Raw genomic sequence first — 13,996 nt, 5'->3', positions numbered from 1 at the left:
GTGTCCGACTCTTTGCGACACCAGGGATCGTAGCCCACCAGACTCCTCTATCCATGGAATTTTCCAGGCAAGAATACGGGAGTGGTTTGCCATTCCCTTCTCCAGGGGATCTTCCTGTCACAGGGATGGAACCCAAGTCTCCTGCATTGTAGGAAGATTCTTTACCATCTGAAGCACCTGGCTGGGATTCAAACCCATGTTTTCCAACCCCACATCGGGTTCTTTTGGTTTACATTATTTCACCTCATTGTCTTAACTAAGGAGAAATTTCATTTTATTCGTTCATTCATCCGCAACCAAGAGCTAAGCTGTGGAAACACCCAGCCCCTACCTTATAGGAGTTTCCTTCCTGGTCGAGTGGTTCAGACTTAAGTTTACTATTCAATATGCAGGGGCTATGGTAACAGAGAGGAAGCTGGGGGTTCTAATTCCCATTTAGCAGACAAGGAAACTGAAGAAAGGGGTGGAATTGACCTTCTGGATCATGAGCAAATCAATAACAGAGCCTCACCCAGGGCTCAGGACTCCTAGGAGCGCTGAGTAGTACATTTTGCATTTTCTAAGAATCTTGCCAAATGCATATTTGTGGACTTGGATAAGCGCCTTGGCAAAGATCCTACATACGTTTATCGTTACCGGTGCTTGACTAATTTAGGAGGGACCGGAGACGTGGCTTAATGGGATGGGAGGGTCACGTGCTCCAGGTTTCCTTCCGCGCTGCGCAGCCCCGCGTCCTGGGCCCGGCCAGGGTTGCTAGGCAACGAGTAAACTCCGGAGCCGTTTGAGAAGCGCTGGAGCCAGATCCTCGACTCGGGGGCTTCCCTAGCGGCAGCAGGAACCAACCGAGGTTGAGGGGCGGACGCGGGGAGGATGTCCGCGGCTGAAGAGAAGACTGGAGAGTGAAAGGTAGCCCCAGAGGGTGAGAAACACCTCTAGTGCAAGAAGCTCCTCGTGGGGCGTCCTTCCGGGCCAGCTCTGCCGGATGATGGACTCCGGGGACCAGTGCTCCTGGGGTCCCCCGTCAATCGGTCCTCGCTGCCCCCGATGTTCCCGGAGTCCCAGGACCCATCAAGTTCCAAACACCCTGCCTCCTGCACCTCTTGCGGCCAGTCCGGTCCTGATGCGATCAGTCTCCTGGTGGGGGGATGGGAGACCTAAGGGTTTACAGCGCCGCCCCCCCCCCACCCCCACCGACCCCAGGTATCGAAAATACAGCCTGGGGCTGGGGTGGTGGGCGGCCGGCCCGGTGAAGAGGAGAGCTTTCTGGTAAGAATGGAGGGAAGGGCGTTAGAGTTACTGAGCCCCTCTGCAGGGGTGGTCCTCTGCAGCATTTCACCGATTCCTCAGCCCCGGAGTGGGTCTGCATCCGGATGCCCTGAGGGTATCATGCTGAAGGTCACACGCAGGGTTAGTTCCTTCTTCCTGCAACAAGTTCACAGTTTATGTCTCTTGAACCACACAAGTGCATTCTTCTCCCAGCTTTCAGACCCAGTGTTTCCGTCTTACATCGTTAGCTTGCTGGACTTTTTCACATCAGAAGAGGAGGAGTAGGGGAGAGACCTCTAGGGGAGCGTCCTGGCGGACTGGGGTCACATCGCACGTTCAGCGTGTGACGAAGGGAGGAGGGGGCCCCCCTCTGTGCCAGGCACTGGGGATGGGAGTGAACAGAGGACCACAGTCTTCTAATTAGGAACCATTACTCTCGTGGACTGTCATTATTAATGAATATTCATTGCTGTTGTTGTTGTTGTTTAGTCACTAAATTGTGTCTGACTCTTTTGTGACCCCATGGACTATAGCCCGCCATACTCCTCTGTCCGTGAGATTTTCCAGGCAAGAATACTGGAGTTGCCTTTTCCTTCTCCAGGGGATCGTCCTCACCCAGGGATCAAACCCACGTCCCTTGCATTGGCAGGTGGATTCTTTACCACTGAGTCTCTAGGGAAGCCCGATGACTATTAGCACTACATCAAAAAAAAAAAAAAAAGACCATAGTCTTGGCTCAAGGGGACAGTGCTGTAGTGGGCAGAGCAGGGAAACACAGGCCCACATCACCCTCCGGGTCTGGGGACCTCCGCCCACGTCTGGCTGTCTTCATCCTCCACCTCTTGGAGCTCATCCCAGGTTGACCCCAGTGTGGAGCAGAGGAAGGAATTCCCAGGGAGATCAGCCACTTTTGAAGGCGAGTGAGTCCTTTATGACCACAAGTTCCAGAAGGTGCATAGACAGAAGAAAGAGGGCAGGAAGTCCCTCCCCCTACAGTCCTGTGTCCAGCCAGACACAGCACAAAGACTGGACACTGCCCAGGGACAAGAAGGAGGAGAGGTCTTGTCACCATTGTGACACTAGGGAGTCCAGTGGTGCGGAAGGTGGCCACCTCCACTTGCCTGCCCGTGAAGCTCCTACACTGAACTTCTCAGCCACCCCCACCAGTCCCTCATCTCTCCCTTTCTCTGAAGCCAAAGGAGGTTCTTTCCAGGAATCACTTCCCTCATTATCATTGCACAAGCCAAGTCTTGTTTTTATGTTTGGTGAAGGTTCTGATATGACTGCCCCAGGATGTCGGAGGCGGTTGCATATTTGGCATTCAGATCAGCATGTCTCTAATTCCACATGGTCTTGTGTTTGAGATGCTTGTGGGGCTGAGGTTCCCACGGGTGGCATCTCCTCCCCCAAAGTCCCAGAGGGCAGCGAGGCGGCTCCTGCCTCCCCTGGAAGCCCCCTTTGCAGACAGCCTTACTCAGGCGCTGCTTGGCGCAGCCCAGCCTGTGAGACTTGTCTCACCAGGGTAGGGAGAGACCTTCTGAGACCACCCCCCAGCTCTGACCTCACCATTCATCTTCATGCTCCACCAGCTTGTGAGAAAGAGCCTGCTCTGGGTCCTTGAATGAGCTGTCTTCCCATCACCCAGCCAGCCTTTAAATGTCTCCTCTGTCTGCCTCCAGATAGAAAACAATGCCTCTGTTCTCGCTCCTGGCTTGGCCTTGGGAAGCACCAAGAAGGAAAGCAAAGCTGTTAACAATATGATCTGGGCTAAAGAGGCTATTTTTGTCTTCCTAGGCTTACCTCGTGCTCTTAAGACCCCTTGTGTCCCCTAGGAGCTGGCCGTCTCGTGGCAGTTGTCTCTTAACAGGGGGAGGGATAAGCAGCCTGTAGTTACCAGAGTCTGCAGTCCTTGGGGGCGAGCGCTGGGAGGTGGAGGGGCGGGGGCGCAGGCGCAGCCCTGCTGTGTAGTTCAGCGATGTGCTGGCAGCCAGGGTGATGCTCACTGGGTGTGCACCCTTTTCCACGAGGCTCACTCTTGTCCATGAAAAATAAACCCTTAGGGCAACCTGCTGTCATCCGTGCTTCTGTCCCCATCCTCTGTTCTCCAAGCCATTGCTCCTACCCTTCCTGGGTGTAGAAAAGTTGCCAAACCACAGGAAAGAGTGAAAAATACTGCTCCCTGCAAGTCTGATGGAGAATGAGCTGTACTGGGGCTGAGAAGTAGGCAGTTGGGACGGTGGTACCGTCTCCAACAAACAACACCTGCGGATGCAAAGTGGCCTCGTAGTTAACCTCAACCTCATCGCCCTCACCCCCGTCCCAGCTGCTCCAGGGCCTGAGGCCACCCAGGCACATGCTTCTAGGCTGCCACAGAGCTCTTGGCCCTAAATCTTGGGGGACAGCAGCCTGGACCCACCTGTCTGGTTCCTTAAAGCCCTGGAGTTGGGGGAGGAAGGACAGATGCATATCTGGTCCTAATAGTCATCTGGAGTGACCGTACTAATGTCTAAGCCTCATCTCAGACATGTAGATCAGTGTTTACAGGAAGGGGGCTGGGAATCTCTATGTTTTGAAGGGACATTCCAGATTTGAGAAATGTTGGTTGTGAGATTAAGAGCCCTCACTTTAAGTTGGTGGTTCTCATCCTTGGCTGCATGCTGAGAGATTATGATTTAATTAGTCTGCAGTTCAGCCTGAGCATCATGGTTTTTTCCAGAGCCCTCCAGGTGTTTCTAAGTGTGTAGCCAAGGTTGAGAAGCACTACTGTATTTTCGTTTGTTTGTTTTGGCTGTGGGATCTCAGATCAGGGACTGAATCCTGCCCACCCTGCTGCGATCCATTTTGAGTCATCTTTTTGTATGGCTCGAGGTAGAACCTGGGGTCATGCTTTTGCCTGTGAATGTACAGCATCCCCAGCATCATCTTTTTAAAAGATCATCCTCTCCACATTGTGTTCTTAGCACCTTCATTGAAAATCAATTGACCGTAGATATAAAGGTTTATTTCTGAGCTCTCAATTCCATTCCATTGATCTAAGTGTCTGTCCTTGTGCCAGCATATCACTCTGTCTTGACTATTCAGGTTTTTTTTTTTTTTTTTAATGTGGACCATTCTTAAAGTCTTTATTGAATGTGTTACACTATTGCTTGTCTTATGTTTTGGGGTTTTGGCCTGTGGGATCTTAGCTCCCCGACCAGGTATCAAACCCACATCCCCTGCACTGGAAGGCAAAGTCTTAACCCCTGGTCCACCGAGGAAGTCCCTATTCATGGTTTTAACAAATGTTTTCTGACAGAGTAAGTGAAATCATTGTCAGGTCCAGTGTGCTGCAGGGAATTTAATTCAACATAATCACCATCGATATTTCTTCCTTGCCTCTGGATAATCATATGAGCTCAGCAAAAACTGTATCATTTGTGAGTTAGAGCTCTGGAGTCGGGTTGACCAGCAGCAACACTTGTTGGCTCTGTGGTCCTGGGCAAGGCATTCTGGGTACCTGTGAATATCAGGTTCCTCCAAAGTGGACTGGTGATCTCACTGTCCACTTTAGAGGGCAACTGTAAGAACCAAGCAAGATAACGCTTAGCCTGTAGTCATCACTCCATAGATTATTCTCTTCAAATGCAGCTCAGCATCTGGACAAATCGCTTAGGAGCCTTCCCCGTACAACCAGAGAGGAAACACGGAGCCGCCCGCAGTGGTGGGGCTCCTGAAGACTGGGGTAGCCAGCTGGAGGCCCTCAGCACACACCCTTCCCCGTCCCTGCAGCAGCCGCTACCATGGAGATTGTGTACGTATATGTGAAGAAACGCAGTGAGTTTGGGAAGCAATGCAACTTCTCCGACCGCCAGGCAGAGCTGAACATCGACATCCCGCCGAACCCCGAGCTGGCCGAGCAGTTTGTGGAGCGGAACCCGGTGGACACGGGCATCCAGTGCTCCACCAGCATGTCGGAACATGAGGTGGGTCCCTGAGCCAAGGGTCAGGCCAGTGGAGGTGTGGTCTGGCAGGGTTGTGGGTCAGGGCTGGTAAGTGGGACTGCGTGACTCCATTCCCATGGGAAGCCAGTGGGCCAGTGCGGATGCGGGATGTGTGAGGGCAGAATCACCCCCAGTCCCAGCTTGGGGCCCAGGGTCAGGACAAGCCCCAGTACCAACCACTCCCTGGGCCAGGCGAATGCAAATCAAGATCTCCTCTCTCTGGCCTCCCCTCTAAGACTCTTGCTAGAGTTGTTTTAGGCATTTGGTGCAGCTTTTGAACTGTGGTGCTGGAGAAGACTCCTGAAAGTCCCTTGGACAGCAAGGAGATCAAACCAGTCAATCTTAAGGGAGATCAACCCTGAATATTCACTGGAAGGACTGATGCTGAAGCTGAAGCTCCAGTATTTTGGTCATCTGATATGAACAGACGACTCACTGGAAAAGTCCCTGACGCTGGGAAAGACTGAGGGCAGGAGAACAGGGCGTCAGAGGATGACATGGCTGGACAGCATCATGGATGCAGTGAATGTGAACTTGGGAAAACTCCGGGAGATGGTGAGGGACAGGGAGGCCTGGCGTGCTGCAGTCCATGGGGTCGCAGAGAGTCAGACACGACTGAGCGACTGAACAACAACAACAGCTGGGAGAGGCATCTGAGGGGGCTAGGGATTCATACCTACAGGACCCGCCCAGCTCGTGAAAAAGAAATGGTCCCATAGAACGTTCTGGTCACAGGTGCCTCTAAGATAAGAGAACTGAGTGTCGTGTTGCTGTTCAAAACCCAAGATTTCTCCTGGTCTGTCTGAAGTAGGTGATCAGCTCCTGATTATGTCAACAACTGCCCGGAGAAGATTAGACTGAGGGGATGACCCTGTTGTCATATTCCTAAATCAGCGGCATGAAAATCACACTGATTTGGCCAAAACACATGATGAGTGTTTCCAATAACTTCCAGTTCAAACACATTGACTGTCCTGCTTTCCCAGGGTGAGCTGCTGTCACTGGGGCCAGAGCAGTCTTGTTCACAGGAACTTCCTAAACAAGACAACAGCCATAAATTCCATGCCACGATGGGGTCTCCAAGGCCAGTGACTCCGCCCTGTTGAGACATCTAGGTTTCGTGAGAAATGGCTTATAAAGGAAAAGGAAGTGAGAGTGAGAGCTCAGTGAGTGTGGATCTCCATTTGGGGTATTGAGAAATTTCCAGAACTGGATAGTGCTCAGGATTGCACAACATCGTGAATGTTCTTAATGCCACTAACTTGAGCATTTTTTTAATGGTCAGAATGGTAGATTTTCCCTGGTGGCTCAGACGGTAACGTGTCTGCCTACACTGCAGGAGACCCGGGTTCGACCCTTGGGTGGGGAAGAACTTCTGGAGAAGGAAATGGCAACCCACTCCAGTACTCTTGCCTGGAAAATCCCATGGACAGAGGAGCCTGGTAGGCTATAGTCCATGGGGTCGCAAAGAGTCAGACATGCCTGAGCGACTTCACCTCACCTCACTTCATGGTAGATTTTATTTTTAAAAATCTTTGTGTATTAATTTGACTGCACCAGCTCTTAGTTGTGGCACGCAGGATCTAGTTCGCTGACCAAGGGTTGAACCCAGGCCCCCTGCCTGCGTTGGGACTGTGGAGTCTTAGCCACTGGGCCACCAGGCAAGTCCCAAAACGGTAGGTGTGATATTATGTGTATTGTGTGAAAGTGTTAGTTGCTCAGTCGTGTCTGACTCTGTGACCCCAGGAACTGTAGCCCTCCAGGCTCCTCCATCCATGGGATTCTCAAGGCAAGAACACTGGAGTGGGGTAGCCATTCCCTTCTCCAGGGGATCTTCCTGATCCAGGGATCGAACCTGGGTCTCCTGCATCTCCTGCATTGGCAGGCAGATTCTTTACCGTCTGAGCCACCAGGGAAGCACATGTGTGTTTTATCACAGTTGAAAAGATGCAGGGTGAGGGGACTGCAAAGGAGGCAGGAGGTAAGTTTAAAGGGCAAAACTACATCTATGCCTCGCTGCAACGGAGAATGAGCAAAGCAAATCCAATCTCTCAAGTGTTCTATGCTTTGATTCCCGTCTCACTGTAAATGGTAGATTAGTCATTTTGTTCTTTGGGGTCTCACAGAGCAGATGGGTGGGTGGGCTCCTCTGGGTTTTTAGGGTTGAGGTTAGGTCAGAACTGGATTTCTCCCGGCCACCGGCATCAACTGCAAAGTGGCTGTTACTAACTCCACAGGCTGGCACGTTCATGGCCGCCTGTGACCACCTGAGGACCAGAAAGTTCCTTGCTGGTACCTGAAGACGTTGTGGGTCTGGTCAAGGGTACCTCACGAGGCCCTCCCTGAACACGCAGAGCCCAGGGACCCGGGAGCCCCGGGACTCTGGTTTGCAGAAACACGCTTCCACCAGGGCCAGGCTCTTCTCACCTGTGACTCTCTGTTTAGGCCAACACAGAGCGCTTTGAGATGGAGACCCGGGGGGTTAACCACATCGAGGGCGGCTGGCCCAAGGATGTGAACCCCCTGGAGCTGGAGCAGACGATCCGCTTCCGGAAGAAGGTGGAGAAGGATGAGAACTACATCAATGCCATCATGCAGCTGGGCTCGGTAAGGCTTCCTTCGGTTCGGTCAGGGTCTCAGCCACAACTGCTTCCCCAGCTGCATGTCAGGCTCAGCAGCTAGCTCCTTGAGGCAGGGCACCAGGTACCATGTGGAACCTTCGGTCTGGGAGCAGGTAGGCAGGTCCACACAGCAGACCCAAGGGTAAGGCAAGGAAGTCCAAGGACTGAACAGGTTTTAGGAGGAATCGGGAAAGTGGGAAACCCTCCGGGCAAAGGAGCCCTAGCCAGCAGCTACCTGCCAATAGGGGTCATTCATTCATTCATTCAGTCAGCACATTTGGATGGAGCTTCTAGCCTTTGCCAGGTGCAGTAAAGATTGCAAAAATGAAATTCACATATATCCCACCCTAAGGAGTTTGTGAGCCACTGGAGGCCAAAGACAAAAACAGAGATATCACAGTATTAACAGGGGCTCCCCAGGCAGCTCGAAGGCAATGGCACCCCACTCCAGTACTCTTGCCTGGAAAATCCCATGGACGGAGGAGCCTGGTAGGCTGCAATCTATGGGGTCACAAAGAGTCGGACACTTACTGAGCGACTTCGCTTTCACTTTTCACTTTCATGCCTTGGAGAAAGAAATGGCAACCCACTCCAGTGTTCTTGCCTGGAGAACCCCAAGGACAGCGGAGCCTGGTGGGCTGCCGTCTATGGGGTCGCACAGAGTCAGACACGACTGAAGGGACTTAGTAGCAACAGCAGCCCCAGGCAGGTCAGCAGGTAAAGAATCCACCTCCAGTGCAGGAGACACAAGAGATACAGGTTCAATCCCTGAGTTGGGAAGATTCCCCTGAAGTAGGAAATGGCAACACCGTCCAGTATTCTTGCCTGAAAAAATCCCATGGGCAGGGGAGCCTGGTGGGCCACAGTCCGTGGGGTCTCAAAGAGTGGGGCACCACTGAGCACTCACATACCACACAATCTCACACTGAAAGGAAGGCTGTAAGAGAAGAAATGCTTTGCTATTTGCCCCATGAGGAGGGAGAGTTGGTTTCCTGCTGAAGGTATCAGGGGAGCCTTCCTGGAGGAGGCGGCCCTTGAGCTTGGGTTTTTCCCTGTTGGACATTTGGAATAATGGGGGAGGGCCTTCTGGATGGAGGAAACAGGAGATGGATGCCATATACAGAGTGGCTACTAATTCTGTTTGGCTGGAACTGTGTTTCTTCACCTTTTTTTCATTGCTGTCTCTCAATAAGCCTTTTTAGACATTCCCCCACCCCAGTGAAAATGTAATACCAAAGGTGTACTATATGTGTGTCTGGGAGGCCTGGCATGCTGCAGTCCACGGGGTTGCAAAGAGTCAGACACGACTTAGCAACTGAGCAACAACCAAAAAATGTATGTCTGTGCTTTGTACAAAAAAAAAAAAAAAGGTGATATTATTTTACCTCCAAGAAGCAATTTGAAAACAATTTGAACCAATTTCTACCCTTTTGTGGGGTAGATGTTGCCCCCATTGAACATTCGTGGCCTGGAAGGAAGGGAAAAGACTGCGGGATGTCTCTCATCCCTCCCAGACTCCATCTCAGCCCTGGTCAGGCTGAAAGGACCTCCCTTTACCACTAAGGATTCCCACTGTGTCCCCCGCAGATCATGGAGCACTGTATCAAGCAGAATAACGCCATCGACATCTACCAGGAGTATTTTGACGACGAGGATGCGGTGGAGGTGACGGACGAGGCCCCCTCAGCTAAAACCATCAATGTTTTCAGGTACCTCTGTAGCCAGGCAGGTGCCTGGCCAACCTCTGTCACCCCTGTGGATGGGTGCTTCCAAGGGGACCCCTTACCCATCACTCCATGCCGTGGGGATAATGCCCTCTGTGCTCTGAGCTAAATAAGGGACAGAGCGATCAAATGCCCAGTAGATAAGTGGTCCCTACCTTGGAGGCAGGCCTGGTGGGTGGAAAGGGAGGAGAGAGTCCATCTCAAGAAAGACTAAAGCAAATTTGCAAAGCTGAGTACACGTGTGGTCGATTCATACTGTGTGGGGAAGGGCCAAAGCACCAGACATCTGTGATCTGAATGCACTGTGAGCAAAAAAGCCCCTTGTCCCAAGCACTTGGGAGTCTGCCTGGAATAACCTCCAAGGACAGCAGTGTGACAGAAGCTTAGCGCAGAGCCGTGTGTGAGATCACTGGATATTCACTGCAGCAGAGTGTGCACTAGCCAGAGATTGGGAGCACACTAAACCCATCAGTAGGGTCTGGTTTCCGGCAATTCTGCTTTGTCCACACGCTGACTGAACGAATGAGGCAGCTCCTTAGGCGAGAGTTTCTGAGATTGCTGTGTGAAACCAAACCAAATCAAGATGCAGAACCGTGTGTAGAAAGCATTACTTTTTGTTTAAAATACACCTAGGTAAAGCAAACTAAATGTCCAATGACAGATGAATGGATAAAGAAGATGTGGTACATATATCAGTTCAGTTCAGTTCAGTCGCTCAGTCGTGTCCGACTCTGCCACCCCATGAATCGCAGCACGCCAGGCCTCCCTGTCCATCACCAACTCCCAGAGTTCACTCAGACTCACGTCCATCGAGTCAGTGATGCCATCCAGCCATCTCATCCTCTGTCGTCCCCTTCTCCTCCTGCCCCCAATCCCTCCCAGCATCAGAGTCTTTTCCAATGAGTCAACTCTTCACATGAGGTGGCCAAAGTATTGGAGTTTCAGCTTCAGCATCATTCCTTCCAAAGAAATCCCAGGGCTGATCTCCTTCAGAATGGACTGGTTGGATCTCCTTGCAGTCCAAGGGACTCTCAAGAGTCTTGGATATTACTCAACCACTAAAAAGAGCGAAATAGGGTCATTCTGTAGAGACGCGGGTGGTCCTAGAGTCTGTCATACAGAGTGAAGTAAATCAGAAAGAGAGAAACAAATATCGTATATTAACACACGTATGTGGAATCTAGAAAAACGGTAGAGATGAACCTCTTTGCAGGGCAGGAAAGTAGCGATGCAGATGTCAGAGCGGACTTGTGAACACGGTGCGGGGAGGGGAGGGCGGTGAAGCGGGAGACTGGGATTGACGTGTGTCCATGATCATGCATAAAGCACAGGAAGCTCGGCTCGGTGCTCTGTGATGGCCTGAAGGGGTGGGAGGGAAGTCCAAAAGGGAGGGGATGTCTGTATACATGTAGCCGATCAATTCATCATACAGCAGAAACTAACACAATGCTGAAAAGCAATTATGCGCCAAAAAAGAAAATCAAATATACCTATGTCTATGTGCATGTCTATATGCATATATGTATATGTACGTATATACGTGCAGGCGTGTGTTCTCGAATATGCAGAGAAAACCTGTGACTTTGGAAGCCACTAACCAGCATCAAATGCCAACTCTAGGGGACTCATTTTGCCACCTGGAAAGTGTCTGACCCAGTCCGAGCACGACCAGCAAGGACTCTTCTGATCCAGGTCTGAGTCATGGTGGGCACTGCAGACTTCTAGCAGTGGGCATGCAAGAGAGGGACCAGGGCAGGGCAGAGGCCGTCTTCTCTGCTGCCCCAGCCCTGCTGGAATCTGACCTTACGTATGGATACCCGAGAGGGCTGATGCATTAGAAATCATCACATCCAACCTCCACGTTTGACAGACGAGGAACCTGGCCCCAGGGAGGAGACGTGCTCAGGGCTCTCAGTGGGTGGGTGACCCAGCCAAGGATGGGACTCAACCTGTGCTGCTGCTGGTCTAGCCGAGCCCCCACGGAGGAGTGAAGTGGATGAGTCACACGACCAGAAACTTATTTCATTTCCCTCTTTTGTTCATTTCTTCCAATGACTCCCATGACAAAGTGTCAGCTTGGGATCATTACGTCTTTTTCTTTAGTTTCTGCTGCACAATGCAGTGAGTCAGCCATAGGTATGCACAGATCCCCTCCTTCTTGGAGCTCTCTGCCCCCGCCAGTCCCACCCCTCTAGGCCATCACCGAGCTCCCCGTGCTGTGCAGCAGGCTCCCACTTGCCAGCTCCTTTATGCATGCTAGTCGCGGTGTGTATGTGTCAATGCTCTTCTCTCAGTTCCCCCCACCTTCCCCCTCTGAGTTCACATGTGGGGCCATTAAGTCTTTAATCCTTTTTCGCTCTTACACATCGTCTCTCCCCTTTCATTTTTTGAAAGTGAAAGTGAAGTCACTCAGTCGTGTCTGACTCTTTGCGACCCCGTGGACTGTAGCCCACCAGGCTCCTCTGTCCATGGAATTTTCTAGGCAAGAGCACTGGAGTGGGTTGCCATTCCCTTCTCCAGGAGATCTTCCCAACCCAGGGATTGAACCCAGGTCTCCCTCATTGTAGGCAGACGCTTTACCGTCTGAGCCACCAAATTGAGCTAATTTTTTTTTAGCAGTTGTTTCTTTTCCCCGAAGAAAGAAAGAGTTATTATTTGCAACAAGCAAGGAGAACATCTTGGATCTTTCCCAAAGCAGTCTCTCAAGCAGTTTTAGTCCCCAGAAAAACGGGTCAGGGAGTACAGAGAATTCCCACACACTCAACCTCCTCCCACCCACAGGGCCTCTCCCCCCAGCAGCGTCTCCTGCCTCCCCCACCCCGTAGGTGGGACGTTTGTCACATCAGAGCGCAACACTGACATCGTTACGCCCTGTCCTTAGTCCACTCAGGCTGCCGTCTCAAAATACCATCACTTGGGTGGCCTACGAACAACTGAAACTCATCCCTCATCACTCTGGGGGATGCAAGTCTGAGCGGAGGGTGCCAGCAGGGTCAGAGTCTGTGTCTCGTGAGGACTTTCTTTCTTTTTTTTTTTTTTAACTGCTTCTCGAAACTTGTGGGATCTTAGTTCCCTGATCAGGGATTGAATCCAAGCCTGCAGCAGAGAGAGCACCAAGTCCTGACCTCTGGATGTTTCAAAATTCTCACTGCCCGATTTTTATTAATAATTCAGAGACAGCTGCCTTCTTGCTGAGAACTCACAAGACAGAAAGGGTGAGGGTCTCCCTCGACCCTCTTTTGTAAGGGCACTGATCCCATTCAGAGGGGCTCCACCCTCACAGCCTAATCACCTCCCAAAGGCCCCACTTCCGGATACCAGCACACTGGAGATTAGGCTTCAACACAGGAGGTTTGAGGGGATGTGCTCAGCCTCCAGCACACCCCGAGTCTGTAGTTCACATTAGGGTTCCCTCTTGGTGTCATAGATGCCAATACACGGAATAGTTTCGTTGCCCTGAAAGCCCCCTGTGTTGACATAGGAAAAAAGATGGTTACCAAAAGGGAAAAGGGAGAGGATAAATCAGAAGTCTGGGATTAACAGATACACACAACTATATGTAAATAAATAAATAACAAGGACCTGCTATACAGCACAGGGAATTATATTCACTATCTTGTGCGCTCAGTCATGTCCAACTCTTTGCAACCCCATGACTGTAGCCCACCAGGCTCCTCTGCCAATGGGATTTCCCAGGCAAGAATACTGGAGTGGGTTGCCATTTCCTACTCCAGGGAATTTTCCTGACCCAGGACTGAACCCGTGTCTCCTTCGTCTCCTGCATTAGCAGTTGGATCCTTTATCACTGAGCCACCTGGGAAGCCCCTGAATATCTTGTAATAACCTAAATGAAAATGAATCTGAAAAAAAAATGTATATATGTATTTCCTTTGCTGCACATATGAAACTAACACTGTAAATCAACATATTTCAATTAAAAAAAAGAAATCCTCTGTGGTCCCAGTGGCTAGGACTCCAAACTCCCAACGCATGGGGCCCAGGTTCAATCCCCGGTCAGGGAACTAGATCCCTTGTATCACAACTTAGACCCAGTGCAGCCAAATAACAAAAATATATTTTTAAAATCCCCTGTATTTTACCTATTTCTCCCTCCCTGCCCCTAAACCCTTGGCAACAACTGAGCTTTGTATGACTCCATGGTTGTGCCTTTTCCAGAATGTCGTATGGTTGGAACCACACAGCATATAGCCTTTTCAGATGGGTTTCTTTCTCTCAGCAGTGTGCGTTAAGTTTCCACCATGTCTTTTCATGGCTTGATAGCTCATTTCTTTTTAATGCTGAGTAATAACAATGTTGAATGTACCACAATTTATCCACTTACCTACTGAAGGGCATCTTAGTTGGTTCCAGATTTTGGCAGTTGCAAATACTACTGCTATAAACC

At 50.9% G+C, this 13,996-nt stretch overlaps 1 protein-coding gene across 4 annotated transcripts in view; it reads left to right on the top strand.

Annotated features, from left to right (window-relative positions):
* The first annotated feature begins 568 nt into the window (after positions 1 to 568).
* DNAI2 (dynein axonemal intermediate chain 2) overlaps positions 569 to 13,996 on the top strand; it is a 30,372-nt gene continuing 16,944 nt past the window's right edge. Inside the window, exons 1-4 of one of the 4 annotated variants that reach the window (XM_061392933.1) lie at positions 569 to 919; positions 5,035 to 5,228; positions 7,692 to 7,853; positions 9,455 to 9,576. In XM_061392933.1, coding sequence (XP_061248917.1) covers positions 5,046 to 5,228; positions 7,692 to 7,853; positions 9,455 to 9,576 — 467 coding nt within the window. In that variant the 5' untranslated portion in view covers positions 569 to 919; positions 5,035 to 5,045. The remainder of the gene's footprint in view (positions 920 to 5,034; positions 5,229 to 7,691; positions 7,854 to 9,454; positions 9,577 to 13,996) is intronic. The other 3 variants (XM_061392931.1, XM_061392930.1, XM_061392932.1) reach the window with 3 other exon arrangements.

This window comes from Bos javanicus, chromosome 19, assembly GCF_032452875.1.
Source record: "Bos javanicus breed banteng chromosome 19, ARS-OSU_banteng_1.0, whole genome shotgun sequence".
In the NCBI taxonomy this organism is placed as follows: Eukaryota; Metazoa; Chordata; class Mammalia; order Artiodactyla; family Bovidae; genus Bos; species Bos javanicus.
The sequence above is the reverse complement of the archived record's forward strand: the minus strand, read 5'-3'. Positions and strand labels throughout refer to the sequence as shown.